This window comes from Dromiciops gliroides, chromosome 2 (assembly GCF_019393635.1).
Source record: "Dromiciops gliroides isolate mDroGli1 chromosome 2, mDroGli1.pri, whole genome shotgun sequence".
NCBI lineage: Eukaryota > Metazoa > Chordata > Mammalia > Microbiotheria > Microbiotheriidae > Dromiciops > Dromiciops gliroides.
In genome coordinates this window covers 467,511,389-467,539,199 of record NC_057862.1, presented here as the reverse complement: position 1 = coordinate 467,539,199, position 27,811 = coordinate 467,511,389, and the positions used below count along the sequence as shown (strand labels likewise).

The 27,811-nt window shown below is 42.2% G+C and overlaps 1 protein-coding gene across 1 annotated transcript in view; it reads left to right on the top strand.

The window, feature by feature from the left end:
• The window catches only part of PTK2B (protein tyrosine kinase 2 beta), a 170,208-nt gene that overhangs the window by 129,827 nt on the left and 12,570 nt on the right, over nucleotides 1–27,811 (top strand). Inside the window, 18 exon segments of the mRNA XM_043985136.1 lie at nucleotides 879–941; nucleotides 1,215–1,269; nucleotides 1,625–1,765; nucleotides 2,543–2,617; nucleotides 3,353–3,454; nucleotides 5,714–5,831; nucleotides 6,718–6,757; nucleotides 7,368–7,414; nucleotides 7,999–8,049; nucleotides 9,183–9,280; nucleotides 10,485–10,569; nucleotides 11,341–11,441; nucleotides 12,753–12,868; nucleotides 18,054–18,154; nucleotides 18,358–18,447; nucleotides 20,576–20,780; nucleotides 23,199–23,307; nucleotides 24,328–24,393. Coding sequence (XP_043841071.1) covers nucleotides 879–941; nucleotides 1,215–1,269; nucleotides 1,625–1,765; nucleotides 2,543–2,617; nucleotides 3,353–3,454; nucleotides 5,714–5,831; nucleotides 6,718–6,757; nucleotides 7,368–7,414; nucleotides 7,999–8,049; nucleotides 9,183–9,280; nucleotides 10,485–10,569; nucleotides 11,341–11,441; nucleotides 12,753–12,868; nucleotides 18,054–18,154; nucleotides 18,358–18,447; nucleotides 20,576–20,780; nucleotides 23,199–23,307; nucleotides 24,328–24,393 — 1,663 coding nt within the window.

Below are 27,811 nucleotides of genomic sequence, written 5' to 3'. Positions count from 1 at the left end.
TGAAGAGAAGAAAAACATCATAAATCACAAAACTTCAGGGAATTGAAAGGAAGAGGAAATAGAAGAAGGAATCCTACCTAGCTTTATCTTTTAATTTTAAAAGATTTTTATTCTGAATTTAACAAACTGTAAATAAAATGTACATTTGTATATACATACACATCAGAAGAAGAGGGTTGTACATGAAGCTATAAGTCTCTATTATGTATAGCTTCCTTTTCTTTGCAAGTATATATGTTCAACTTGTACCTTTCAAAGCTATCCTTTTTGTCTGTACTTCTTTCTGTTCTCTGAATTTTTTAAAAAAAGACTCCCCTGTTACCCTCCTTTCTTTCTTTGCTCCCCTCTCTCTATCCCTACCTCTTACCCTCTGCTCACCATTCCTGGGGAAAAAACATAAAAGAAAAACAAAACCCTTGTAACAAATATTAATATTATCAAGCAAAACAAATTCCCACATTAGTTAAGTCTGAAAATATCTACACGTTTCCCCTTGGACATAGGAAAAGGAAAAATTCTGTGTATGTAGGAATCTCAATTCCTTTATTCACCCAACAGACAAAACTGCCTCTTTTCCCCTGCCAAATGCTCCTTGAGTCACTGTCTATGGACCTAGCCCATAGTAGAGTGGGGGCCTTGTATCCTGGAGCTATAGGCAATGGACCTAGTTTTAGGAATGGCCCTGGGGGAGGGATCTTTGTTTTTTAAAATCAGACTTTGGAACCCTGTAACTAACCATCATGGTTTCCCAGATGCGTTGGACCCCTGCCCCTGCCCCCTGCCCCTTGGCCCAGGCCAATTGTTAGCATACAGGTGACTTAGTTGCTGAGCCCTGGTCTTCAACATTTCTCCTGTTCTTGTCTCCTCTTTCTCTATAGGAGGTTCTTTAAAGACATGCCCCACAATGCCCTTGACAAGAAGTCTAACTTTGAGCTCTTGGAGTAAGTATCTACAATCCTTCCCTACTGCCTCCATTCTGTCTCTTTGTTCTTCCCTTCTACCATTCCCCAAATCTTTAACTTTTACCCCATTTTGATGAACCAAATTGAGAGATCCAATCATTCCTGCACCAGGTGGGACTACCTCCCCGCGGGCCCCCCCCCCCCCCCCCCCGCCCCTCCTGCCACACACTATCCAAGCCCTCCTATTTATTTCTTATTGGACAAAAAGGTTTGGGTTTGGGATGAGTTGCCATTGGTTGATTTCTCTTCTAGGAAGGAGGTGGGGCTGGACCTGTTTTTCCCAAAGCAGATGCAAGAGAATCTGAAGGTGAGAAGGAGGAAGAAGGAGAGAACTTTTTCAAACTAGTTATCAGGCAAAGGAAAGAGTAGACATTTTCTTTGGGAAACAAGTGAACACTCATTTTTAGGGCCATTTAGGGGCAGAGTGGCCCATAGAAAGGAGATTTTTTTCAGTTATGCTTTTATGTGATGTTATGTTTTAATTGGTTGGGCTTACCATTGGGTTCTTGGGCATCTTCTCTGGCCATGTTTTTACCAAGGTCATTCCTTTTTTCACCTGGTCTACATGTAGGTAGCCTAAGGGGTAGGGTGGGGATTATGAGGAACATAGTTAAAATAAGCTCCCCATCCCATCTCCATCTCTTATGGCTTCTCCTCTACAGCCCAAACAGTTCCGAAAGATGATCCAGCAAACCTTTCAGCAGTATGCCTCACTGAAGGAAGAGGAGTGTGTCAGGAAATTTTTCAACACACTTGCTGGATTCGCCAACATTGACCAGGAGACCTATCGCTGTGAACTCATAGTAATGGCTTCTCCATCTTTCTTCATCCCCTCCAAGTGCTAGATTCTATGTCTCCCGGTGTCTGAGCCCAAAGAGGCCGACAGAGAGAAAAACAAACTCCCAGCTTTGGGCATTCTTGAGGATCAGGGCATCCAGATAAAGTATATTTACTGAATTAGGCTGTAGTTATTTGCCTTATAAAATGGGGTTACATAATACTTTACCTGTCTGAATCCAGAAGACTGAACCAGATAGTCTTTTGAAGTCTCTTCTGATATCTATGATTCTTTCTATTGTTTGTTGTTGTTGTTGGTGGTGGTGTGTATGTGGGTGTGGGCATGTTATGTGGGTATAGAGGTGGGAGGGAAGGCTTTGCATGAGGGTAGAAAAGGACTATAGGAATCTAAGAGAGCTAAGGGAAAATAAGAGAGAAACTGAAAGTCTAAGAAATCTCTGTCCCACATTCTCTTATACCAAATCAAGTCACAATCATTATCAAGCACCTACTATGTGCCACGCAGTTCTGGGTAAGGCAGATACAAAGACAAAAGTGGAAGTCCCTATGTTCAAGGAGCTTACATTCTAAGCTAGAGAAGTAGAGGAATTGAATTTGACTTCATTCAATAAGCTTTTCCTAAGGACTTGCTTTGTGCCTTCACTCAGGATATACAAAGACAAAACCAAACCAAAGGCTTTCTCATTTTAAGCAAGTTTTCTCCTTATCTTATTGGAGGCCTGTTTTTGAGGTGAGGCTAGAAGGAATTAAGTATAATGATCCATTCTCTACCTTCCTTCCAGCAAGGGTGGAATATTACTGTAGACCTGGTCATTGGGCCCAAGGGCATCCGCCAGCTGACAAGTCAAGACGCAAAGGTAAGCTAGAGGTAATAAGGCACATGCCACAGGGGAGGTGGGGAACCCTTTAGGGTATAGCTTCCAGAGCTTCCCATGTATTCTTCTCTTCTCCACAAGACTATAGAAATGGGATGGGAATTCAGCAAACATTTAATACATGTGGCCTATTATGTGCCAGATACTCTTTTAGGTACTTGGGATACAAAGAAATAAAGGACCTTAGGCTACTTGAAAACAGAATGCACAGAGACAATTTAACACCAGATATTTACAAAATAGTTTCTGAAGGGAGGCCATGTGTCTAATATGATGAGTAATTTGTTAATAATAAAACAGGATTCCAGAGGGCACAATGGAAGGGGAGGGCAGAAGAGGGATGGAAACACAGAAAGGCTAGCATTGAGATGGAAGGATATGAAGGAAATTGTGGTCTAAAGAAATAAGAGATGTACAAGAGTCCTCAGGAGATGGCCAAGAGAAATATTTAATTCACTTTATTTCAGTTAGCATTTATTAACCTTCTACACGTCAGGCATTCTGTTCAGTGCCAGGATACAAGAACAAAACATTGGCTGTAAGACCATCCCAGGAGGAGAACTCTCCCCTCCTCCTTCCTGCTGAATGAGCCTCCCCATGCCTCCCCATACCAAGTGTTCCAGTTGGGCCTGGTCCTTGGGATCTGAGTAGCCAACAAAGTCTAGACATTATTTCCCTTTCTCTGAGTGATTGTAAAGAGTCACTTATTCCCTGTAGCCCACCTGCCTGGCAGAGTTCAAGCAGATAAAGTCCATCAAGTGTACACCGGTGGAAGATGGACAAGCACTACTCCAGCTGGGGATTGAAGGGGCACCTCAGGTGAGATCTTGTTCATAGGGCCTTGGTGGCTCTGCAAGAACCATCAAAAGCCACTGGATTGGGCTCCAATTTAGTTGGGGTTGGAATTGAAAAAAAAAAAAAAGAGCTGCCTGGCTCCTGGTGATGAGGACACATGAAGAATCTATGATGTCATCATTGTGGGGGGACTCCCGTATCCTGTCTATTCTGTATATATTCTATATTTGCCTACTTATATACATGTTGTCCCTCATATTAGAATGTGAGCTCCATGAGGGTAGACAGTTTTCCCCTTTCTTTGGATTCGAATCCAGGTCTTTCCAACTTTAAGTCCAGCACTCTAACCACAATGCCATGCTACTCTTCAGTTTTTCTACTGTCATCTGAGGCAAGATGGCATAGTGAATAAGGCTCTGGACTTGTAGTCAGGAAAACCTGGATTCAAATTCTACCTCTCATACTTATAAGCTGCATGACATTAGTCAAGTTACTAACCTCTCCAAGCCTCAATTTCCTCATCTATAAAATAAAGAATGAAAATAATAGTACCTACATCACAAAATTGTTGTAAGAATCAGATGAGCTCATGTGCATAAAGCTGTTCTGGGCCAGGTGTTCACTAGTCCTGGAATCTGGTGAGATTGAGACAAGGAAGCAGATGGCAATAAAACCAACAAAACAAAAACAACCAGAAATGATTTAACTAGCTAAAAGCTGCAAGAATACATACAGATACTTAATAAGGTTACATAATGCGTTGATGAATGCCAATCTCCCCTCATGAGGATGTATACAGGTTGGTAGCCATAGCAGCTTTTGGAGGAGGGAGGAATCCGTTAGGTTCTCAGTGCTGGCTTATTTGGGTCTCATCATGTCACCAGTGGTGGGCCTTAGCACATTTAGCCTGAGTGTGAAGCTGGTAGGGTTCTCTTGCCTAATTTGGGACTTGCATAGGCCAGGTGTCTCCAAAGAACAATCTCCTATTTTAGTGATAACTCTATTCTTTATCTGCGTCTCCCATGTCACATAATGATGACTACGGATATGTACACTGCATATGTACACTGAATTTTCAACTGCACCATATGGCCCAGTTAGCCCCTTAGGGCTCATGGTCTGGGGAAAGCAAGTGGTACAAAAAGAAAGTACAAAAGTACTTTCTAACCTTAATACACTAAATAATAACAGTAAAAAATAATAATAAGAGTAGCTAACACTTACGGAGTACTTTAAGGTTTTCAAAGGATTTAACATTTTATTTTCTCATTTGGTCTTTTGAGATAAGTGCTAGCATCATCATCGCCAATCCATAGATGAGAAAACTGAGGCTTGGGGAGGTGACTTGCCAAAGGTCACCAGTTATTATTGCTAATAAGTGTTTAAGGCAGAATTTGAACTCAGGTCTTTTTTACTACAAGCCTGGCACTTTACCCATGTTCCACCTCACAATTTGAGTTACATTTGAACTGTTGTCTAATTCTTCAACAGGGTTTCAGGTTGTCAAGAGGTCAGGAGAACTGTATCTCAGGAACTAGGTACTTATTTAGAAGATATCAGTGCTTGATTTTTAGGGTCGGTGAAAGTAGGTAGGTGGTGAAATAGATAGAACACTGGACGTGGAGTAAGAAAGACCTGAGTTCAGATTTGACACCCCCCCCCCCCAATGCTTAATGGTTGCAGGACTCTGGACAAATCACTTAATTTCTGTCTGTCTCAGTTTCTCCATCTGTAAAATGGAAATCATAATGATAGAAGCTAACTCTCAGAATTGTTGTAAGGATCAAATGAGATGCTATGTATAAAATGCTTTGCAAATCTTAAAGAGCCATGTCAATATCAGCTGCCGTTATTATTATTATTAAGGAGCTGGTCAAAGGGATTGATGTCAAGAAGCAGAAGGTGGATCTCAAGAAGCTCTAAGAGGGGCAGCTAAGTGGCACAATAGATAGAGCACTAGCCCTGGAGTCACAAGGACCCGAGTTCAAATCTGACCTCAGACACTTATTACCTATGTGACCCTGGGCAAGTCACTTAACCCCAATTGCCTCCAAAAAGAGCCAAACAAAACAAACAAACAAACAAACAAAAAGAAACTGAGAAACAGAGTGGGAAGAACAGAGGAGTAGTCTCAGTAGCATATCCAGAGACCATGGGCTGCCCCCAGCTGTTGCACAGTAAAATACGGATGACAGTGTTGAATTGGTCCCACCCTGTCTACACTGGGTACATTTTCACCATGGTCCCCATGGATCTTAGTTCTCATTAGTCTTTTCTCTGCAGTCATTGTCTATCAAAACCTCCTCCCTGGCTGAAGCTGAGAACATGTCTGATCTGATTGATGGTTACTGTCGGATACAGGGTGAACATAAAGGTTCTCTCATCATTTGTTCCAAGAAAGGTGGGTAGCTTTTAAAAGGTAATTTGGGAGTGAGAATGGAGGAATCCTTGAGGCCAGGCCAGCAGGAAGCTTATGGGACAAGCCTTGGGGAAGTAGGGCTGTTCTTAGGTTGGGCCTGTCTTCTCTCCTGATGCATAGGCTCAGAGCTGGTGAGATGGATGGGAGCCCATCTAACCCAACCTCATCTTCTTGCTTCCTTCCTTCCTGTCCCCCATACCTGGAATGCTCTCTCCCTTCTCACTTCTACGACGCCCTTCAAGGGTCAGTTCGGATGCCATCTCTTACAAAATGCCTTTTCTGAAACCCTAGGTTGCTAGTCCTAATCCTCCCCAAATTACTTTGTATTTAGTATGTTAATATTTTGGACATATGTGTTGTTTTTCCCAATAGAATGTAAGCTCCTTGGGGGCAGAGCTTGTTTTGTATCCCTATTATCTAGCATGATGCCAGGCATATATAATAAGTGCTCAATAAACGCTAATTAAGTGGCATTGGACCCGACTGAAGAAGAGTGGAAATCTGCATTTAGAGTCAGGGGACCTAGGTTTGAATCCCAGCTCTTTTACTTAATACTTGTATGACCTTGGGAAACTCACTTGATCTTTCTCGGTCTCCATTCCTTAACCACCAAGTGAGGTTGGGTTAGATGGCCACTGAGATCCCCACCCAATTCTAACTCTATGATCCCAGTGAAGGTTAGCCCACCTTCTCCAACCCCAACATGCAATTTCTACTCCAAGATCAGGAGACCCCAGGATAGCCCCGATATGAATCAGTCTAGCCAACAGAAGAAAGTTCTAGGACTGGAGGGGATGGCAAACAGCCACCCTGGGGGAATCCAGCCTCTTTCTCTCTCCCCAATCTCACTTCCTTTTATGCCTTTTAGATGGTGAGAAGCGCAACAGCCTGCCTCAGATCCCCACCCTGTGAGTACAGCAGGGCATCTGTGAGTGGGACCTGGGCTGGTTCCTGTATGAAAGAAGGAAGGACAAATAGAAACTCTTACAGATTTGCTGGTCTAAATCCCACCTCGTCAATTCCTTACTGGGAATGTCCCTGTGTCTTAATTGTATAGTGGCTTATTTTAACAGGGTGGTTCATCTCTCCCTACATCACTGTACCTGGCAGTGGTAACTGAGGACATTGCTGGGCTGGGAAGTGGGGGCCATTTTCCATATCAGAAATAGCTGTATTTTAGTTTTGGAGGGGAGTGGATATATCACAGAATCCATTAGGGAAACCCCTTTTAAAGCTCATGGATCGGGGGCAGCTAGGTGGTGCAGTGAATAGAACAGCGGCCCTAGATTCAGGAGGACCTGAGTTCAAATCTGGCCTCAGACACTTGACACTTACTAGCTGTGTGACCCTGGGCCAAGTCACTTAACCTTCATTGCCCCTCAAAAAAAAAAACAACCCAAACCTCATGGATTAGACCATCCAGAGAGGAAACTAGGCTACAGAGGAGGGGTTGGGGTCTGATTCAAAGGCCTAATCCCAGACTTGCTTCTAATCCTGGCTGTCTTGATGCTTCTGCAGACACTTTGGAGAGAGGAGATCCCACTTCTCAGAAAGCTGCAGCATTGGTAAGCCCCATATATCCATTGGTCTACCTCTCTCCTCCCTTCCCTGCCTCTTTCAGAACCCTCCCAAGGACTCCCTCAGAATAGAAAGAAAGGCAGCTTCACAGCCCACTGCTGGCCCCTCCCCCAGCAACCATGATTCCATTTAAAGGCCTTCATCCAAGGGGTTGCTTTCATTCTCTCTCTGGGCTTTTGGTGCCTACCTGAGGCTAATGAAGAGGGAGAAGTCAGGGGGGACTTCTGGTGCCACTCTAGGGACCAGTTCTGATGATAGTAGGCAGGGAATACTGGAAAGATTTAGCCCCAGGAGGACAAAAAGGCTAGGGAGCAACATTGTCCCTGTTTTTCTTCCCACACCCACCACCACTTCCATTCTCCTCTCAAAGCTTCCTGCCTGCTCAGTTGTCAGATAATGGAGAGCATTACCAGGCAGGAGGGTTCCTGGGCCTCCCAGGACGTGGGGACGGGGCTTGTGCCAGCTCCATCATCCCTGAGCGATGGGGAATGGAGCCACCCACTGGATTCCTGGGCTCACGTTGTTTGGGGATGTCTTGACATTGGGATGGGCCCTCTCTCTGTCTTTCCAGAGTCAGACATTTATGCAGAAATTCCTGACGACACCCTACGGAGGTCTGCAGGTAGGTCCCCTGCCCTCCCCGTCCCCCAACCCCTGCCAAGAAATCTTCAGTGCACAGAACAGTACTCTGATGTTTGATTTGCTGAATGAAAGTCACCGTCCAGGCCTTGGGTGAACAGATACAGTTGCTTGAATGTCATAAAAGGAACTCTCCTCCCGTCTTCCCCATATTTGGCACCAACAGCCCTATGCATAGACAGGGACACACCTAAGTCCTTATGCATTTGAATGATATTAATTTTAGTATTAATTCATTCAATATGTATTGAAGCTGACCCTCTGCTGGGTTCTATTGAGGGGATATCATAGAAGTAAGAGGACATGTCCCAACCCTCCCAAGGGGAAAACTCTTTTCTGGGTCTGAGAAAACAGGGAAGTCCAGATATATAGAAACTCAAATGTGGAAGAGACCTGATGGACATAGAATGGAACAATGGAAAGAATACTGGCTTTGTGTTCAAAGGGTATGGGTTCAAATAGCACCTATGATACCAGCTGGGTGACCTTGGGTAAGTCACAACCTCCCTGAGCCTCAATTTCCTCTTCTCTGAGCTACGGAGGTTGGACTAAACCGTCTCTGAGCTCCCTTCCAGTTTTTGTTCTGTGAGCCTATCACAAGCTATCTAGTTCAATTCCCTCATTTTCTAGGCCAGGAGCCTAAAGGCCAGAAGGATTTCATTACTTGTTCAGGGGCATAGACTCAGTCAATATCCCAGGTGTCCTGAAGTGACCAGAATTCAGTGCCTTTTCCATATTACCACCTTGCCTCCTTGCTTAGACATCTGGGTCCTGGTCAGGAGTACTGTGGCCAGGTGACTGAAGAAGCCTGGAGCCTTCAGGTAACTGGCAGTGTTCTATAATGGTTAGGGAGCTAGACTTGGAGTTCAGAAGACCCAGGTTCAAATCCCACCTCAGATACTTAGTAGTTGTGTGACTCTGGGTAAATCACTTAACCTCTCTGAGCCTCAGATCCCTCATCTGTAAAATATAAGTGCTGGTCTTAATGACCTCTAAGGTCCCTGCAAACTCTAGATTTTTACCTATTTGTCTTCCTTTATTTTCTTCTGTGAGTGGGAAGAAGCACCGTCATGCATATACCCCTTTGGAGGCTCATGGTTTTCTTCCTGTCCTCAGGTCTGCAGTATGGTGTCGCACGGGAGGATGTGGTTCTGGGCCGCATCCTGGGGGAAGGCTTCTTTGGGGAGGTCTATGAAGGTGTCTACCAGAACCATGTGAGTACCAACTAACCCCTTCCATTCTCATTTTCTTAACCACATGGTCTGGGGCCCAAGTCATTAACATGGAAGGGAGGAGTGCATAAATCATGAGGGGTTTGAGTCTGTGCCCACTTGGTAGCAGAAATGGTCACAGAATGTCTGGGTTGCTGGGGGCAATGAGAAAAGAGAGTAACTCACCGTCACAATACAAAAGTTAAATGGAACATAAGGAAGAGGGGTAAGGGAAGCGCCAAGTGGAAGAAACAGATGCATGTAAAAGCATTTATTTAGCTCTTCCTAGGTACCAGACACTGTGCTAGACAACTGGCTATATAAAGACAAAAGTAGACAGTCCCTTCTCTCAAGGGGCTTACATTCTAATACAGTGACATGGTAGCAGTCATCTGATCCAATAGCCTAATTTTACAGATGAGGAAACTAAGGCTTAGTGAGGTACAGTAACTTGTCCAAGGTCATATAGGTAGTAAATGGCAGAGTTGAGATTTGAACCTACACCTTTTGAACCAGAGACAGGGTTCTTTCCATTATATCATTATGCTTCTCATAAGAGGAGACAAGGACAGCAAGGGAAGGCAGGGTACTGGGATAACCCATTGAGTCCATAGCACTGGGGCTGGGCCTGACATGTCCAGAGCAGGTCGAGAAAGGGCAAGGATGGGATCACACCAGGGATATGGCCAAGGAGCCTCAGTCCAGTGGCTTTTAGGCAATGACATGAATAGAGAGTCCAGGACAGTCTTAAATTTCTATATGTATCTGCACTCCATCTTTCTGGGTAATTTGGGGCTGTTCTGGGGTCAAGAAAACTCTAGGCTGGGGCCACTTGGGTATTTTATAGGGAGAGGGTAGGATCTGTTCAGCCTTGTTTGATTGGTTTCCCATCCTTTAGGCCACAGACAGAGAGCTATAGATCAGCTAGGAAACCAGAAATTTCTATAGGAGGTCCCAGAGTGGAAGGAGAGGTTTTCAGAAGTGAGGAGAATGCCAGTCAAGAAGAAGGGGGCATATCTAGGATGTAGCTTATTGGACTGAGAATGTCTAGGACTGAAAACCAGAGATTTTTCTGGACTTTCCCAGGGCATAGCCTTGATGGGAAGAGCCCCGTGAGGCATGGGGGTCATGTGAAGGGAAGTGGGCAGGCACTTTCTCTAGACTACCAAACTGGCCCAAGGAGCCCTGAGCATATCTCTGGTTGCAGAAAGGAGAGCGGATCGGTGTGGCTGTGAAGACCTGCAAGAAGGACTGCACTTTTGAAAATAAAGAGAAGTTCATGAGTGAAGCAGGTGGGTCTGCTCCCTTATGCATGATAGAGCCATGTCTGTAGACTTGTCACTCAGATAGTCATAGAGGTGGAACACGGCCTGAAGTCCCATGACTCTGGAGCTCTTTCCACAGAACCATCCTGTCTCTCATGATGATAATCTTGGCTGAGGGAGGCAAGCAGATATTAGCAGAGGGAGGGAGGAAAAGCTTCTCTGGCCCAGAGCCTCCAAGCCTCAATATCAAAAATGGGAAGGCAAAGAGGAGAAGGAAAAGAAAGCGGTTGGGGCAGAAGGACTGGGAGGGGATTGTTGATGAGGCTCAGGTGGGGAATTTGCGGAACTAAAGGAAGACTAGTCTCTTCTACCCGATACTCCCCCCCCCCCCATCATCTCCCTATTCCCCCAATTTGGGACAGGATGGAGTCTTTCAGATGGGTGTTTTTCAACTTGTATTTATAGTTTTATTTTAATAGTACCTTCACTTCCTAATATATCCCTTTTTTCTTTTTTGTTTTTATTTATAAGGGATGGATCTCTGGGTAGGAGAGAGAGAAGAGATATATTAGGAAGAGTAGTATAGCAAAACTAACCAACACATCAACTTATGATTCTGACAATATATGGAGTGTTCAATACCCATAGTGCCCCACCTCTATAAAAGAGGAAGGAGATATCCTATTTTAATTTCTTAAATAGGGTTATTATAATTACTCAGTATTCAGTTTCACTTTTTCTCTTACCATTTATGCCCTCAACTTTCTGTATCCCTGTTCTCTCCTGGCCCCACCCTAGTGTTAATGAAGAACTTGGATCATCCCCATATCGTGAAGCTGATTGGTATTATTGAAGAGGAGCCCACATGGATTATCATGGAGCTGTACCCGTACGGAGAGGTAAGCACAGAGAGGGGAGAGGGAAGAAGCTCATGTAGGGGCAGGTCAACCACCTGGGGATCTACTTTTACAATTGACCTAGGACAGATCTGGGTTCCTGGGGATGAAGCATTTTCAGGGCTAGGAGCTCCAAATCTCAGCATTGTTCCTTCTTTTTTTTTTTTACTAGGAGCAAGATTCACAGGTGTCATCAAAAAAGATCTTTAGATAACCATGTAGGGCCTCATCACCTGTTGCTTGGAATGTTGTAGTAGCCTCCCAATTGGTCTCACTGCCTTTAGTCTCTAATTTGCCCTCCATAGAGCCACTAAGTTGATATTGCTAAAGCAAAGGACTGTCTATATAACTCCCCTGCTCAAGGAGCTTAATGGCTTCCTATTGCCTCTAGGATAAAATACAAACCCCTCTAGTCGGCATTTGAAGCCCTTTACAATCTAGCTTCAGCCTATCTTTTCAGGTTAATTGCATATCACTCCCATTCACATAGTTTACTTGCCATGTTCCCTGACTGTCCATGACTTTCCATATCCAATCTCTCTGGACCCCATGCCTGGAATGTCTTGCTTCCTCACCTCTTCCACTCAGAACCTTTAGCTCCTTTTAAGTTTCAGCAGAAGGCAGCATAGCCTACAGAGAGACAGTGTGGTGTTGTAGATAGTTCAGGGGTCTTCGAATAAGGGGAGATTACCTTAGATACCTACTAGCTGTATGACCCTGGGTAAGCCACTTAACTGATTTGTGCCTCAGTTTCCTCATTTGAAAAATGAGAGGATTGGGTTCCATGACCTCTGAGGTTGCTTCTAGCTTCTAAGTCTATGATCCTTTGGTTACATATTAACTATATCCTTCAAGAGGTATTTCCTCATCTCCTCAGTTAGCATTCCCCAACCTCACCCCCTGTAATTACTTTGTATTTATTGGGTCTATATTTTTTATTTACTTTTTTTGTGTATGTATCATTTCCCCCAGTAAAATGTAAGCTCCTTGAGGGCAAGAGCTGCTTCCTTGTTGTCATTGTATCTCCAGTTGTATCCCACTTTGTATCTGGAAAAGAGAAGGGGTTTAACTCATGCTGGTTGAATTGAATCAGATGTAGCCTTTGGCCTTAGCCCAAACTCTGGCCACGGCCTGGAACCTAAACTGATTGATGCTCATGCTTCTTCTTTTGTTTTTTGTTTTTTTTTTGTTTTTTTTTTTTGTTGTTGTTGTTTTTTGTGGGGTTTTGGTTTTTTTTTTTTTTTTGGATGCTCATGCTTCTTGTAAATGTTCCAGTCCGTTTTCTTGATGGTCTGTTTTCTCCTTTTCCCACAGCTTGGACACTACTTGGAGCACAATAAGAATTCCCTGAAGGTGCTCACCCTCATCTTGTATTCGCTGCAGATATGCAAAGCCATGGCTTACCTAGAGAGCATCAGCTGTGTTCACAGGTAGGTGGGGGGTGGGGAGGAGTTATAGCAGGGAGGATAGTTGACAATTTGTTGAATGTGAGGCGAAACCTCAGGGTTGTTTTGATGTACAGTTCTTTTATTATCAGTGATCTAAAAAATTCTTTCATAAGGTTATTAATAGTTTGCAGAATTATTTGTTCAGATCCTTTGATCATTTTTTTCCATTGGGCAATGGCCTTTAGTCATATATTTCTGTTGGGGTTTTTTTCTATCTTAGATACGAAACCTTAATCAGAGAAATCTGATAAAAAGCTTCCTCCACCCCAATCAATGACTTCTTTTATCCTAAAGCCTTAATTATGATTGTGCAAAAAAGCTTTTCAACTTCATGTCATTAAAACGATCAGTTTAATCTTTTGTTAATTGCCTTCATCTCTTGTTTGGTTAAGAATTCTCTTAACCTTGTTCAGATCTGCTTTCTCCATCTTGGCTATCAGTTCTCATAACTCATACTGGAAGATCTGGAATTACTAGTTGGGGGTGGGGGAGGGCCTTTTTTTTAAAGTAATAAACATTTTTATTACTCCTTCCCTCCATCCTCTACCCCCTCCCAGAGGCAGTAAGCAGATATGGGTTATGTATGATTATGTAAACCATTACCATGTTAATCATTTTGTATAAGAAAACTTGAATAAAAGAAAAAAAAATGAAAGAAATGAAGAATAGCATGCTTCAGTCTGTGTTCCATCGATATCAGTTCTTTCTTTGGAGGTAGATAGTATGTTTCACTAAAAGTCCTTTGGGATTGTTTTGGATCATTGCTGAGAATAGTTAAGTCATTCGCAATTCTTCAACAAACAATATTGCTGTCTCTGCACACTCCTGGTTCTGCTCACTTCACCATATATCAGTTCATACAAGTCTTTCCAGGCCTTTCTGAAGTCATCCTGCTTGTCATTTCTTATAGCACAATAATATTCTATCACTACTATATACCACAGCTTGTTTAGCCATTCCCCAATTGATGGGCATTCCTTTGATTTCCAATTCTTAGCCACCACAAAAAGCGCTGCTATCAATATTTTTGTACTGATAGGTCTTTTTCTCTTTTTGGAGATGTCGAAAAGGGCCTTTTAACTCCTAGCTTAGAATGCCCATCTCTTCCACTGAAGCAAGTCCCAAGATTACATGACATTTATCCTGACCTGCTGAAGTCTTCCTTAGATGCCTCATCATGCCAGGGAGGTGACCCTGGGCTCTTGAACACTGTGCCATTGGAGAACAGTCACTGCCAGGTCAAATCAAATAGGTGAAGCTTCCACTGGGGGTAGGATGAGCCAGTGGTAGAGTGACTTTATGTCCCTCATTCAAGGAACAGCCAGTTAAATTGGGTCAGACTCATCATTAGGAGATGGGATACCACATAAGGGATTTTTTTCTCCTTTGGCCTCCTCAATTCATGGTGACCATCTACTAAAGTTGTGATCTATACCAGTGCAGGGAGTTTTCATACCTGTGAAATCACAGATCTTTGAAGTATTGAATTAAATTATTTGCCCTAGTTTCTATCTGCATCCTGATCTTCCCGCCTCTCCCACTTGGGGTTCTTGTCCAGAAACTTTTCTCCCTCTAGCTTATATTGATCTGCCACTGCATACCCTAGCAATTTGAATTTAAATTCACACTGCATATTTCCATTGAGCCGGGACCATTATCCTATTTTACATAATCAAACTTCAAATAGCGCAAATTTGGATACATGTGACCACTTCATAGGATTCACTATTCACATTAATTGAGGCCCAGGATGTATGTGCCAGCAAAAACAACCCCTGTCTCCAAGGAACTTACATTCCGAGATTATTTTCCTTTTATACCATCTATATCTTATATGTGTGGCAAGTATTTTCTGGGCCTATTGTCTCAGAGAAATGCCAGCTCTATCTCATCCTCAGGTTTCTAGGGATACCTCAGGAGTTGGGACTGTTTTTTCTCTAATGCTATCAGCTCATTCATTCTGCCTCTTCCACTTAGGTGCCCAAATTCCATATAACCACTTAACATCAATTAGCATTTAGAAAGGGATGTTTACTTTTAAGATATAGAAATGGCAAAAGTCAAATGTTTCCTCCCAACACCTCAGGACACACTCTCTCCTATTCCACCTTTATCTCTGGGTAGAGTGAGCTCAGACTTAGCAAAGTTTCCATAAAACACAAAGGTTATGTCCAAATGTGGATCCTTGTCTCAGCTATCACTGGACTGTACCCTGTTGAATATTAAAATATAGCTTTTGTATTTGCCTGTCTCTTACAAACAAATCAGAGAAATAATGTTTAATCTCTCCTACAAATTAATAAACAGATCAGGGAAATAATGCTTAATCTCTCCTATAAATTAATAAACAGATCAGAGCAATAATGCTTAATTTCTCCTACAAATCAGAGACAGAAAAAGCATACCTGTCCTATGAAAACAGATCAGAGACAGATAGAAAAAAAAACATAAATATCAATTTAATATTTTATTGTCCCAAGAAGAAAGTTAACAAAACATGATCACGTGGAGACTTCCCTCCTAAGAGAGAAGCTCGGAGGACTCCCCATTTCTGAGGGTATATAAGGTTTTAGTTCACTGATTACAGGGCATTGTCAGTTTCAATAGTATGATACAGAAATCAACCCAGAAGCAAAAAGGAGTTTAACAATTTCAGTTATAACAAGTATGGAGGAAATACAGAAGCATCATGATAAGACTACAGGATTTGGCAAGGATGAGGACACCCAGATGTTACCATAAGATAGGGACTTACTATCCTGAGGGAAAAGAAGTGACTAGGTAAGGTCTTTTATCTGTTAGCTATCTGGGTTCAGGTTTGAAGTTCAGTTGAAGGACATTTTGCTCCTATTAATCCTATTAATCCAGGGTTGTACAAAACTCCCCTTGGATAATAAGGTACCACCATCAAATCCAGGTGATCCATATATTCATATTAACATTCTCTACTTTTGGTCAAGGGGTCAATTTCAATGACCCCAGTAGACCAAGGAGCTTCTGTTTGCAACCTAACTTTTACAAAAACACCATTTAATCAAGGTGAGGAGTCAGGGAGATAGGAAGGCCTGAAAGTCCTGAAAAATCTGGCAAAGGCATGGAGGTTCACTATAATGACACATGAGGGATCCTTGTCACAGGGGTACTGATCCATAAATCAGAGTGGGATGGCCAGGCTTCTGTCTGAGTAGTTATACAGAGCCAAGCAGGCAGATAGATTCAACTAGGGGTCTGAGAGAATGTGGGGTCACATGAGAGGGACTGATCATTGTCAAATGGGAGGGCAGAGCTGGCTGCAAAGAAAGCCCCCCCAAATACCCAAATTAATCCCATCTGTAGTAGAATTCAAAACCATAGGGTGACCTGACAAGGTGGATAGGACATAGGGAAAAGCACAGTCTTTGGGGTGCTGGGTATTCTCAGCCTTTATCCAGTCCAATCTTGGGGCACAGTCTCCTCTGAATGCTGTCTACTTCTCATCCTCGGGGTCCTGGGATTGTGGTCTGCAACAGCTCTCTTGGGGCAGTCCAAACCAGTTCAGCAGCCCTTTGCAAAGTACCCAGGTCTCAGTTTTCAGGAGCAGTCTTAAGAGAATCTTTATGGACAAGTCAGTTACTGTATAGACCCAATCATCTAGTTCAATTAATGTCTCTCCTACTGATCACTAGGAATCAGGACAATTGATTGCATTCCAGAGTTCCACATTGATAGTGACTATAAGAGAGTTTACTTAAACCCTTAGGAAAAGATTGACAGATAACCACACATCCCTTAACTTCACATTCTCCAAGGAAAGAGTAATCTCTAACTGACCCCAACAAGCCGATCAACTGTATTTCTCCATGGTCAGAGTGTCCCCCTTCAGGGCCAGAACATCCCTAACTGGACTCAGGCCTATTGAGCTACTACTATAACCCCCAAAGGTCCTTGCTCCTTGTGGCACCAATGCTGGGCTGACTGCAAAATCTGGCAAGGATTCTGACTCCCAGATCCTTATATTCCCAGACTCTCCTGGTTTCCCAGACTTAGGTCAGGGCTCATTTTCCTGACCTTTGAAAAATCATCAGGTCATACCTACAATGAAACAGCAAAGGCTAAGGCAGGCAAGGAACTCAGCCTTGTATTCATAGACCACATGTTGGCCTCTGTGGGGAAAGGACCCAATGCATTCCCTTTATAGCATTATCTCTCACTGAATGATGTTAGCAAATGAGTCAAACCAAGAGGAGAGACCCACCAAGAGAAATCTGTCAAAAGAGAGTGCTTGAAGCTCCAATTGGTGCTTTATGAAGGTTCCCCTGTTCTAATCACACAATCGAAAAGGCTTCTCCTAACCCCATGCTGAGTAGATCACAAGAAGCTGCAGAATGTTTACAAATGTTCCAATGTTTCTCCAAGGCATTTCTCTTACACATCATTTCATTTCTCTTGGAAGCAGGCTCCCCAGCACCCTCCATATGAAAACACACTAACAGAGGCACTCTGAGCCAGTTCTGTTATACATGCACAAAGTTATTTGTACATTGTTTCCCAAATTAGAATGGTAGGGATTGTCTTTCTTTGTATCCCCAATGTTTAACATAGAGCCTGGTATGCAGAAAGCACTTAATAAATGTTTACCAACTTGCTTGTTAATCTTGTAACAGGGAAACTATATATATATATATATATATATATATATAAAGAGGTACATACATGATACAAACTGATTAAAGGGGAGATAATCTGGGAGAGAGAAATGTGATTTCCATTCTTTGGTGATGGGGATGAGATGCTGAAGGAACACTGGAGCCAGACACCAAAGTCTTGGAATGAGACAAGTGGCTATTGGATCCTGCTTTGGCATATGAAGTACAAGCCAGAGGGCGTGACCAGAATTTATTTCCATTCACCATATCCCAGGAGTTCTTTCTCTATTATGAATAAAATGTTGAACTTGAGATCAGGAAAACCTGATTTCAAATCCCTCCTCAGACAATGACTAAATATGTGATCCTGGGAAAGTCGCTTTAACCTCTTTCAGCGTTCCTTTCTTCATCTGTAAAAAAGGGATAATAATAGTGCCTAAGTCACAAGGTGAGGAACAAATGAAACAATACACGTAAAACACTTGACATACCTTAAAGCACCATGTCAGTGTTGACTATTAACATCATTATCCTTCCTACAGGGACATTGCTGTCAGGAACATTTTGGTGGCTTCTCCTGAATGTGTGAAACTTGGGGACTTTGGCCTTTCTCGGTACATTGAAGATGAAGAATATTACAAAGGTGAGAAGTAACTGTCCCTAATCTCTACTTTACCATCCAAGAGCTATTGATGAAACCCAGAATCAGAACCAGGAAGATTTAGGTTTGGTAGATGGATGGGTAGAAAGGGAGTTCAGATTGAGAGTCTTTGGAGATGGGTATTATCAAACCTGATCTTTCCAGTTCTGAAAATAATACCTGTTAAATATTCATTCCCCCTAAAGCCTCTGTGACTCGCCTTCCAATCAAATGGATGTCCCCCGAATCCATCAACTTCCGTCGGTTCACAACTGCCAGTGACGTCTGGATGTTTGGTGAGTAAGAGCATAGGGAAAAGAGAGGAAGGTGTTTCTTATCTCTCTGCTCCTTGACAGTGGGTGGCTGGGCACCCCACATTCATGCTGGGGATGGAGCTGTTACATGCCTCTTTCCTGTACTGCCTGCTTAGCCATGCCCACTAATGAATCCCAAAGGGCTGAGGTCTGGGTGAAGTCAAGAACTGACCATGGGCAGTGCCTGCTGATACCCCTGGAAACAACTATTATGAATAAGAATGTCAAATTGGAACCAAGTTAAGGCTTAGGAATGTCCTGAGGATTCTAGGTGGGTGAGGCTGAAGGATAAAGCTGTGTAACTTTAGAAAAGGGAGATGAGCCCTCAGAGAAGAGGCCTGAGGCCTTATGGTCATGCCTTTTAACTCCCTATCATGAGCAACATATCAGTCATTTTGTATGAGAATACTTGAATAAAAGAAAAAAATGAAAGAAAGTGAAAAATAGCATGCTTCCATGTATTCAATCAATATCAGTTCTTTCTTTAGAGGTGAATAATACACTTCATCATTAGTTTTGAGGGATTGCTGAGAATAGTCAAGTCATTCACAGTTCTCCATCAAACAATATTGTTATCACTGTGCACAATGTTTTCCTGGTTCTGCTCACTTCACTATACATCATTTCATACAAGTCTTTCCAGACCTTTCTGAAATCATCCTGCTTATCATTTCTTATAGCATAATAATATCCCATCACAATCATATACCATAGTTTTTTTTTTAGCCATTTCCCAATAGATGGGCAATTCTTAGTCATCACAAAAAGAGCTGCTATAAATATTTTTGTACAAATAGGTCTTTTTCTCTTTTTTGAGATGTCTTAGGCATAAACCTAGCAGTGGTATTGCCACATTAAAGGGTATGCATAGCTTTTTTTCAATCTTAGTAGCATTTTATTTTTCCAGTTATATGTAAAGATGATTTTCAACATTCATTTTTAGGGTATGCACAGTTTTATAGCCCTTTGGGCATACTTCCAAATTGCTCTCCAGAATGGTTGGATCTGTTTATAATTCCACCAACAGTAGATTACTGTCCCGGTTTTCCCACATTCCTTCCAACATCCAATATTTTCTTTTTTTTGTTATATTTGCTGCTCTGATAGGTGTGAGGTGATTCTGTATACTTATTTTTATCAAAGATAAAACTTCTGTAGGCTTGTTCAGACTCACTACAGTTTCACTGACACTTTTTTGTTTCTTCTGTTTCTCCCCCCATTTTTAATCATTACCTAATATTTCTTATAACAAATAAGGATGATCAAGCAAAACAAATCAATACATTGGCCACTTCCATAAAAATATGCCTTATTCTGCATCTCTAATCCATCGCTTATCTGCCAGAAGGTGGGAGGAATGCATCATTAGTCTCCTGAAGGCCTGATTAAATTAGTGTGAAATCTATTTTCCTTATGTTATTGTCATCTTTATGTAAATCCTTCTGGTTTGGCTCACTTCCCTCTGAAGTTTTTATCTTTGTCATTTCTTAGGGCATTTAAAAAAATTAAATTTACTTTCTGTTAACAAAAATCTTTTTCTCATCTTCTCATTCCCTGCCTGCCAACTTGAGGAGAGGGTAGCAAAGCACTTGTAAAAATTATGCATAATCACAAAAAGTTATGCATAGTATACTGCATCTAGTCAAGCAAAATAAATTCCTTCCTTGTCCATGGCCAAAAATAGATGTCTTGTTCTCTACCCTGAGTCCACTGTGACTCTGTCAAGAAGCAAATATAACATATTTCTTTATCATTCCTCTGTAATAATGATTGGTCATTTCATTGATCAGAGTTCTTAAGTCATTCAAAGTTGTCTTTACAGTGATTTAGTGTATAAATTGTTCACCTTGTTCTGCTCACTTTGCTCTGCATCAGTTCATACAAGTCTTCCGAGGTTTCTCTGCATTCTTCATATTTTTCATTTCTTATGACCCAATAATATTCAGTTATGCTCACATAACACCATTTATCTAGTTACTCTTTTTGTTTGGGGGCATTCAGCTTGGGAGGTTGTAGCTCCTGGGTCAGTTAAACCTGAGTCTTCAGGTGGGAATGTCTTCCTTCTGGTGGCTAAACCTCTTCCCTTTTTGTATTCTTTTTTTCTTCCTAGCTGTGTGCATGTGGGAGATCTTGAGTTTTGGAAAACAGCCCTTCTTCTGGCTAGAGAACAAGGATGTAATTGGAGTGTTGGAGAAAGGGGACCGGCTGCCCAAACCTGACCTCTGCCCTCCTGTCCTTTATACTCTCATGACCCGATGCTGGGACTATGACCCCAGTGACCGACCTCGCTTCACAGAACTTGTATGCAGCCTTAGGTAAGTGAGGAGCCAGGGAGACTTTGGGAAGAGGGCTTATAGGGGGTAAGGGATTGACCCTATGGGAGGTAGTGATGGACAGCTCTGAAAGACCAGATTACCTGGAAGTCAGCCCAGAACAGCCAATAATGGTGAACCCTCATAGAAAGAAAGTGAACAATGCTCCCCAGATCAAGCACAAGCTCTTCCCTATAGTTGTTGTTCAGTTGTGTCCAACTCTTTGTGACCCCATGGAACATAGCACGCCAATATTTTCCATGGAGTTTTTTTGGCAAAGATATTAGAGTGGTTTGCTATTTCCTTCTCAAGTGGATTAGGACAAACAGAGGGCAAATGACTTGCCCAGGGATACACAGCTGGATTTAAACTCAGGTCTTCTTGATTCCAGGCCCAGAATTATATTCACTGAGCTGTCTAGCAGCCTCTTTACCTATAGTAGGCACCCAATAAATGTGTACTGATTTTATAAAGTTTTAAGTAGATAGATAAAGCATTTTTTTAATCAATTACTCTGTCCCAGGAACACATGATACCATGTTATTTGAGGCTCACAACAACCCTGTGACAAAGATATCATAGGTATTATTATTATTCCCTTTTTATGGATGAGGAAACAGAGAATCAACGAAACCACTTCCTCAGGGTTATGCAATTAGTAAGTGTCTAAAGCAAAATTTGAACCCACATCTTCCTGACTCCAGGATCAGCACTCTGTCCACTGTATGACACTATTAAATTTAGTTCATCCTCAAATGTTAATGCAAAGAAAAAAGCGTGAATGAAAAATAAACCAAAGAAAGCTCTTCCATGTACCACTGGAAATGATCCTGTCCTTTGCCCATTGGCAGCATGCTAGCACTACAGATGTCCAGCCCATTGTTTCACCCCTGGTCAGTAGAGTCTGCAAACTGCCCATTGGGCTGTCCAGCCCTGCCTGCCTTGCAGTCAGTGTCACAGTCCTGTGCTATTAGAATCATCCTGCCAGGATCACAGGGCTAATTTTCCAATAGTGACAATAACTGGTTCTTATTAATTGACTGACTTACTTCGCCCACACTTGTTATTTCATTGGTGTAGGACAGTGGCATCAAACCCAAATAGAAATGGGAGCCACTAATCAATATATAAGGAACCCTGTGGGTTGCATATTGACTTAGTTTTTTTTTTAAGTGAGGCAATTGGGGTTAAGTGACTTGCCCAGGGTCACACAGCTAGTAAGTGTTAAGTTTCTGAGGCCAGATTTGAACTCAGGTACTCCTGACTCCAGGGCCAGTGCTCTATCCACTGTGCCACCTAGCTGCCCCTCGACTTAGTTTTTAAACATAATGTTATCTATGTTTTATTGTGTTTTAAACTGCTATAAGTCTTTTTAGTATTCTCAGTGTTTCCCAATGACATTTTGTTTTTGTTTTTTTTGGTTTTGATTTTGGTGAGGCAACTGGGGCCAAGTGACTTGCCCAGGGTCACACAGCTAGTAAGTGTCAAATGTCTGAGGTCAGATTTGAACTCAGGTACTCCTGACTCCAGGGCTTGTGCTCTATCCACTGTGCCACCTAACTGCCCCTCCCAATGGCATTTTAATCTTGTTCAGAGTATACTTGGGAGTGTTGTGGGCTAGATGCAGACATTGGGCCACGTTTGATACTTCTGGTATAGGGAAACCCTAGTAAGGAACAAAGAAATATTTGATAATTGAAAAAGAAATTTTAATTAAAAAATAAAATGGAAGTGATCACATTCACACATCACTGGGTTGTTGTTTGTTTTGCAAAACCTAAAATACCTTAAGAATATGAATTGTTATTACATTAACAGGTTTATGATAAGGTGGGTATTGAAGACAAACCTCACTTTACTCACAATTGGGTCTTGGACCACTCCTCAAGTAGACATGGGGAGTCTTTATTTAATTTCATTATTGAAGTCACTGGGTATATTTTTCTCCTGATTCTATTTATCTCATTTTGCATCAGTTCATACACATCTTCTGAAGTTTCTCAATTCCTTATTTCTTTACAGCTCAGTAGTATTCCATTATATTTATGTACACTTATACATTATATTTTTGTTATATATATTTATTATATTATATACACTTAAATATTATATTTATATATACTTTGTTCATTTCTGTTTTACTAATGGGAAGGGAGACCATTCTAATGTCCACAAGTACTAATCTGCCTTGATGAATATAGGGATCTCCTAGTGTCAGTTACTTTCATAGGTGATTCAACTGAGGATATACTTTGTAGAGATGGGAAGGGAATATAGCATCTGCCCCTAAATCCTTCCCTGGCTTTGGGGCAGAGCCTGGGGTAGAGGGAGGCAAAAGGTATTTATGCAGAGGAAGAGAGGACTTCCATGGTATCTGTGATTTATATTTCATCTCTCCTAATTTCATCAACTCCCTGGCAGTGATGTTTACCAGATGGAGAAGGAGATTGCTAAAGAACAAGAAAGAAATACCCGTTACCGGACCCCCAAAATTTTGGAGCCCACAGGCTTCCAGGATCCCCCACCCAAGGTAAGCCAGGCCATCCTGCCTCTAGGATGTAAAACAGAGCCAGGGGGCCTCATTGGTCCTTAAACAGCTTGATGGATCTAGCTGTTCTTCTCCCATTTAGCCTTTAAATCTCTTGCCTACACTCAGCTCACATGAGACCAATCATATCCAGCATGTGACAGTATGGGATGGTTAGATCGGTAAATTACATGAGATCAGATTTCCTTAGGAAATTGGGGAATTTTTCTTCCTAGGGACCAATAGGTACAAGTTAAATAGCTCTGAGGGATCACTAAGCTCCTATACTATGAGGCCAGAATTGGACCAGATGCCCTAAAGGATCAGAAAGGTTGGATTCTCTCCTCTTCTACCCTTTCTCCCTACTTTACTCTGATCCTTTACTCCCAGTTCATTTTTTAAAAGCTGGACCTGCGGTTTCATTGGTATTGGGAATTGTTATTCAGTCTTTCTCAGTTTTGACTGACTCTTTATGATCCCATTTGGGGTTTTCTTGGTAAAGATACTGGAGTGGTTTGCCATTTCCTTCTCCAGCTCATTTTACAGATGAAAAAACTGAGACAAACAGGATTAAGTGACTTAACCAGGGTCACACAGCTAGTAAGTGTCTGAAGCTGGATTTGAATTCAGGAAAATGAGTCTTCCTGACTCCAGGCCCACCTCTCTATCCATTGGGTCACCTAGCTGCCCATACTCTACCCTGCTTTATGGTTTTTTGTATGTGTCTTTTCTTCCTAAGCCCTTTGAGGGCAGGCACCATGGTTTCAAATTCCTTGTATCCCACAGCACATTATTCATGATACATATTCAGTGATTTTTTGATGATGACGATGACGACCCCTACTGACAGTTATTAATGTTGCCCTCATCTGTCCTAAACCCTTCCTCCCTAGCAGGTACCATTTTCACCTAGAACCTAGGATTCCCCACTTTTTAGTACTCCCCCTTCTTGTATGGGTCAGCTCTCCCTTACAAGGAGCAGGAAAAACACCAGGGATTAACTCATCTGTTTCTTCTCTCTAGCCCAGCCGGCCTAAGTACAAGCTGCCTCAACAAACCAACCTTCTGGCTCCCAAGCTGCAGTTCCAGGTAAATACAGTAATAGAGCATCTGCAGGGGGATATTCTGGAGAATTCAGGCTCATTCGCCACTGAGTCATGCCTGAAATTCTGGCTTGGTGTCCTTGGAGAGCTGAAGTCACTCATTAGAATGATACAAGAAGAGATGTGCGCCTGATCTGTTTTGTTTTGCGGGGGGGGGGGGGGCGCGGGGACCAAGGCAGACCTTTATTGTGAGTCATCCAAGGCCCCGAGAGTGAACAACTGATAGTTACCAACTCCCTTCTCTCCCACTGAGTGGTGATTACTTAGTACTGGTGGGGCCTCACATTAGGAAGCCGGATCTTCATCTCTGTGCCCCAGAGACACTATCTTAATGTTGGCTTGATTTAAATGCCTGCCTCTATATGACTTTCTTTCTTTTTTTTTTTTTTATGGGCCGTGCATCTCCTGTAGTAGGCATCTTGTAGCACATGAAGAAGAACTGCTTTGGTCATAGATTTGGAGATGGATGGGAACTTTGGGGTCATCTAGTATGGTTCCTTCATTTTACAGATGAAAAAATTGATACTCAGAGAGACTAAGTGACTCACCCAAGGTCACACAGGTATTAAGTCATTACAGGATCATAGATTTAAAGCAAGATGGGACCTCAGAAGTTATTGAGCCCAATCTCTCATTTTACGATGAGGAAATTGAACTGAGAGAGGTCAATTGATTTACCCATGGTCACATAGCTAGTGTCTGAGGTAGGATTTGAACTCATGGCTTCCTGATTCCAAGTCTAGCACTCTATCCACTGAGTTACCTAGCTGGGATTCAGATCCAGTATTCTTTCTACTGCACCATGCAGCTTCTATAATAGCTTATAGAGTATATCACTTTAGGCTTTACAAAACACTTTTCTCCAAAAAGTCCTGTGAGGTCATCAGTATAGACCTATAACTGATAAGATAGAGTGAAGGCCAGTTACCAAATGGATTTGGTTTAGTGTGGGTAAGGTAACTGTGTCCTTGTCTCAAGATGCCAAAATTTAGAAGCAATTGATGGCATTTGTACCAAATTAACCAAAATAATTGCAATAAGAAGTGACTGGGTGGTGAGCTACTTTCCCAACTTTGTCCGGTATCACTCCCTCATCTTATAGCGGCCTTCTCAGTTGCAAGCTACTAGGGTCCCCAATATCTTTGCTCATGGAAATCAGTATCCTGGAGTCTCTCAATTCATGAAGCATTATATTCAGAGGTACAAGACAAGGATTCTCCCCAAGAGTTCCCCCTCACCCCCAATCTCAACTGATTTTGTCTCAGAAAGTTGATTCAAGCACATCTTGGAGTCTTAGCTGCAGCTACAACTCTGAGGAACAGCAAGGATTATTTCCCCCATTTACATATGGGGAACTGAGGCTTAGAGAATTTTCATCCATTCTCAGGTTCTCACAGAAAATGTATTAAAGCTAGGATTCAAACCTAGGCCTCCTTAATCAATGAATCAATTAGTATATATTAGTTCCCCACTACGTACCTGGAACTGTGCTGGCTGCTGGGGTAAGGAGACGACAATGAAACCATACTCTTGAGGATTTTACAGTGTACTAGGGGGGAGTCAACATATTTACAGATAAATAAATGCAGGATATAATTTTTTAAAAATACACAGTGATTGGGAGCAAGGGAACTAATAAAGTGATGATAACAGCTAGATTATGTATTGCTTTAAGGTTTACACAGACCCTGAGTCAGGATTTGAACTAGAATCTTCTGACTCCAGTCAGCACTCATCTTCTATACAGCCAAGCTACACTTATTCCTAGGGGAATCCACAAAGGCTCTTGAGAGAGGTCAAATTTGAGCTGACTCTTGAATAGAGTTGGGGCTCTTCCTCTTCTACTGTCTTGTGTAGGATCCTTGTTTGCTCTCAGGGCAACCTCATGCTTTCTAAAACTCCCCAACTTGGTTGGGGCTATAGACTAGATACTAGCGGGTGTTGGGTGGTTGGGCAAAGAAGGTGAAGTGGGAAAGAGACACTCTCATCTTCCTTCTGTCCTTTACTGCTACATCATCTTATGCCAATAACACTCTCCCAGGGATATAATTGGCATTTCCTACCCATCTCTTACCTTTTGTACCAAGCACATGGGTGTCTCCAGCTAAACATATTGAAGTGAAACAATATCTCTTTCCCACAATCCTCTTGGAGAAATGCCAGCAGCAGATCTTGGTTCAAGTATCTATCTGTCTCCAACCTATCCACAGGGGTTCTGCTTATTGGTGGTCCAAGGCAACAAATTACAATTGTCGGGTCTGATCTGTGTATATATAGACATATAAAAATATATATAAATATACATATGAAGTGTCCAATGTGGATTTTGTCTTAACTAAGTATATTTACTAACAAGGATTTTGCTTTTATTTTCTGGAGGGGGGGAGGGGCGGAGGGAGAGAAAAATATATGTTTATTAAAAAAAATTTCTAAATTAAAAAAAAAGGGTTGGGGGGTGACGGGAAACAAATCCGGTAGGTCTCACTTGCCCTTATGAAGAGAAAGCTTGATTAGGTTCATAACTAGATGGGACTTTATTGTCATTTAGTCCAACCCTTTCATTATATAAATGGGGAAACTTACTGAGCCAATGAGGTGACTATGTTTGTTTTACTCCCATTAAAATGCCGGATTTTCAAGGACAGACACTATTTCATTTCTTTGTTTTTGTAATATAGCTTCCCAATCACTGGTGCAGTGCCTGGCACAAAGTAGTGTCTTAATAAATGTCCATTGAGTTGAATCAAATTGTTCAAGGTCACATGGCACAGGGAGTAGGCAACCAAGCTGGAATCTTACCAAGATTCTTTGACTCCCAACGTAGCCCTTCTTTCTACCATTGGGATGCCTCCAAGGAAATTGATTCATTAACCATAGTGCCGTTTTATTAACTCAGAGTGGAGAAACTATTACCATAAATTTGAGTTGAAAGTGACCTGAGGAACTCATGCAGTCCAGTGCCCTAATTTGACAAATGGGGGGAAAACAGAGGCCAAGAAAAGCAAAATGGCTCAAAGGTCAATTAGGTATTAATGGGCAGAATTTGAAAGTAAGTCCCCCCCATTTCCAAAGCCGGTGCTCTTTCCATTATTTCCAGACCTTAAAAAGCAAACAGGATAATCAAGACAAAATTTTTGTCAAATTTAAACTGTTGAAGTATCATTGTTTTAAAAATTGGCTCCATAGAATTTGCAGCCCCGACATCAGTTTTCCTCTGTACCTGCAACAGACCTAGTTTATAAGGGTTGGAAAAGGGACTTCTGCACCCATCGGGGTGGGCAGGGAGGAGGGGAATGAATGTGAGCTGGCCCTTAGGAGTACTGAGTATACAGGACGTGTCTTATTGGATCCCACAACATTTTGGGGTACCTACTGTGTGCCGAGTCCTATGAAGGAGGAAAGGA